Source organism: Nansenia antarctica (assembly GCF_963989245.1).
Source record: "Nansenia antarctica genome assembly, chromosome: 19".
Lineage (NCBI taxonomy): Eukaryota > Metazoa > Chordata > Actinopteri > Argentiniformes > Microstomatidae > Nansenia > Nansenia antarctica.
Window position 1 is genome coordinate 11,960,834 of NC_137692.1, and position 2,500 is coordinate 11,963,333.

A 2,500-nucleotide genomic window follows, 5' to 3' on the forward strand; every position below is an offset into this window, starting at 1 on the left:
CTGTCTCTCTCTCCCCCCCTGTCTCTCTCTCTCTCTGTCTCTCTCTGTCTCTCTCTCTCTCTCTCTCTCTCTCTCTCTCTCTCTGTCTCTCTCTCTCTCCCCCCCTCTCCCCCCCCTCTCTCTCTCTCCCTCTCTCTCTCTCTCTCTCTCTCTCACTCTGTCTCTCTCTCTCTCTCTCTCTCTCTCCCCCCCTCTCTCTCTCTCCCCCCCTCTCTCTCTGTCTCTCTCTCTCTCTCCTGTCTCTCTCTCTCTCTCTCTCTCTCTCTCTCTCTCTCTCTCTCTCTCTCTCTCTCTCTCTCTCTCTCTGTGTCTCTCTCACGGTTATGTCTGCTGCGCAGCGCGCCTCCCCAACTGGCTCCTCTCTTTGACAAATTATTGGACGTGAGCAGACAGCGAGAGCATCGCAGGTTGTTTGAGAGTGATCCAGTGAATATTTCACAAGTTGACTGGGCCACACTGCCCTAGCCTTGCAACCGGGAGAGTTTTTCTTTTAAGATTTTCTTCAAATATTTAGCAACAGTTGAGGTGAGAATGGGTTCAGTTTGGTATTTGGCTCTTTTGACTTGCGGTCTGAACCCTTTTCACACTGTACTGATCACATACGGTGAAATAAGGTTGGCGACATGTTCCACCAAAACGAACGTGTGGCTTCACCGCGCCGAATTACCGTCGGAGCCACGCGCGAACCTCAAACCGACCAGGGACAAAGTCGTAAAGTACGTTGATAAGGAGTCCGTCTTTTCCAAAGGTCTAAATATGAATATGAAATCAATTGACGATCGAGCGGTAATTCCAATTCCAAAAGGTGGAGGAGAAATACGAGACTTGGATGTTGGAGTTATTGGGAAAGTGCCACAGGACGGTATCTCTCCAGGTGCTAAAAAGGGGTTCCAACACCATTCCATAGACGGCAAAAAGTACAATAGTTCTGCTTCTGAAGTTCCTTATAATGCTTCAATAAATCATACGAAAACAGAAGACAACATTCATGAGTCAGACACAACATTAACGAGGAGAAAGAGAAGTACTGCAAAATTCGGCGAGTCGGACAAGAGCGCAATTGGAGGCGAAGCATTGTCAAGTCTTTTGGGGTCTGCACAAGGCAGTGAGGGTCTTTTGGGGTCTGGAGGCTTGTCAAGTGAGGGTCTTTTGGGGTCTGCACAAGGCTTTTACAGTCCCAGGACCGAATACCGGAGGACAGGAGAGGATGTCAGAGGCACAAGCCCGGGACAAAGTGACCCGCATCTGGTCAGCTCCACCTTCGCTCTCTCCGGTGACTCTGCGCACAACCAGGCGATGGTCCACTGGTCCGGACTCAACAGCAGCGTGAGTTCGAGGTTTACAATGTGCAAAAATCACTGATTTTCACAAATGCATTTTACATGCCATTAATGTAGGGTTTAACAGTACGTGACGTTAGAATTATAAGGTTCTATCTCCATTTTTGTCAAAATTGAGTTTTTTACATAATCTGATCCATTAGGTGTTTATTAATGCCTGTGTGGTGTTATTTTTTTAAATGTTGACATTTTTGAGTTAGTAATTCATAAAATACAAAGGTTCCATCTCACAGAACATAATGGAAGGTAAAAACTTTGACGCTCAATATCTCTGAACTGCCCTAAACGGAGATAGAACCTTATCATTCTAAGCTCACGAATGTGCAAAATCACTGATTTTACAAATCCATTTTTACATGCCATTAATGTGTGCTTTAACAGTAGTTTAATCACCGGATATAACCTGTGGTAGATTAACTAGATTTCCAAATGCCAAGTCAGTTACGCATCATTACGCACAGCGGGTGTCCATACGCGCAACGACTTGCATGGGTTTCGTTCAATTGGAAGTATGAAGGGAGAAAATATCCAATGATCATTGAACATTATCAATATAAAAGAACATTATCGATGTGAACATCTGTTTCAGGGTTGAGGTTAGGCTATGAGCTTTTGTTGGCGGTTATTATCAGTGAATTAAATACAGTACGAGTGAAGGTGTAGTAATGAAGAGATTAATCAAAAATTAAGAACATAATCAAAAAATGCGCGCCTGATTTTAATTGTCGGATTTGTCAGTGATATATTGGTGTCTTCTCTGTGAATTAGGAAGTACGAATTTGTCAAAGTGACACTGTAACACCAGGGCTTAATTTATTCCTTCTATAATGCATAGCCTATAAAGTTGGTATTTTGAGATAATGGTAAGGTACAGGGTTCTATGAATATTCCATTAGTTAATCATCAAAACACATTAATAATGGATGAAATAATCAAAGTCTTCATCGCAGCATGGCGCATAGACTACAAACAAATTGGATTCCCATCTCTCCAGGTGTAATTTTGACACTGATGAAATGCATTTTGACCTTAACCAATGAAGTGATCATCCGTGACATTTGGCCCCACAGAGAGGTATTATGTAGGATGTACATTACCAGTCAAAAGTTTGGACACACCTTCTCATTCACTGGTTTTCTTTATTTTTTATATAATTTTCT

General features: G+C 42.9%; 1 protein-coding gene across 1 annotated transcript in view; it reads left to right on the top strand.

Annotated features, from left to right (window-relative positions):
- LOC308173880 (VPS10 domain-containing receptor SorCS3-like) overlaps positions 1-2,500 on the top strand; it is a gene marked incomplete at both ends in the record, with an annotated part of 75,205 nt that overhangs the window by 18,702 nt on the left and 54,003 nt on the right. The window contains one exon of the mRNA XM_080548933.1: positions 977-1,326. Coding sequence (XP_080405059.1) covers positions 977-1,326 — 350 coding nt within the window. The remainder of the gene's footprint in view (positions 1-976; positions 1,327-2,500) is intronic.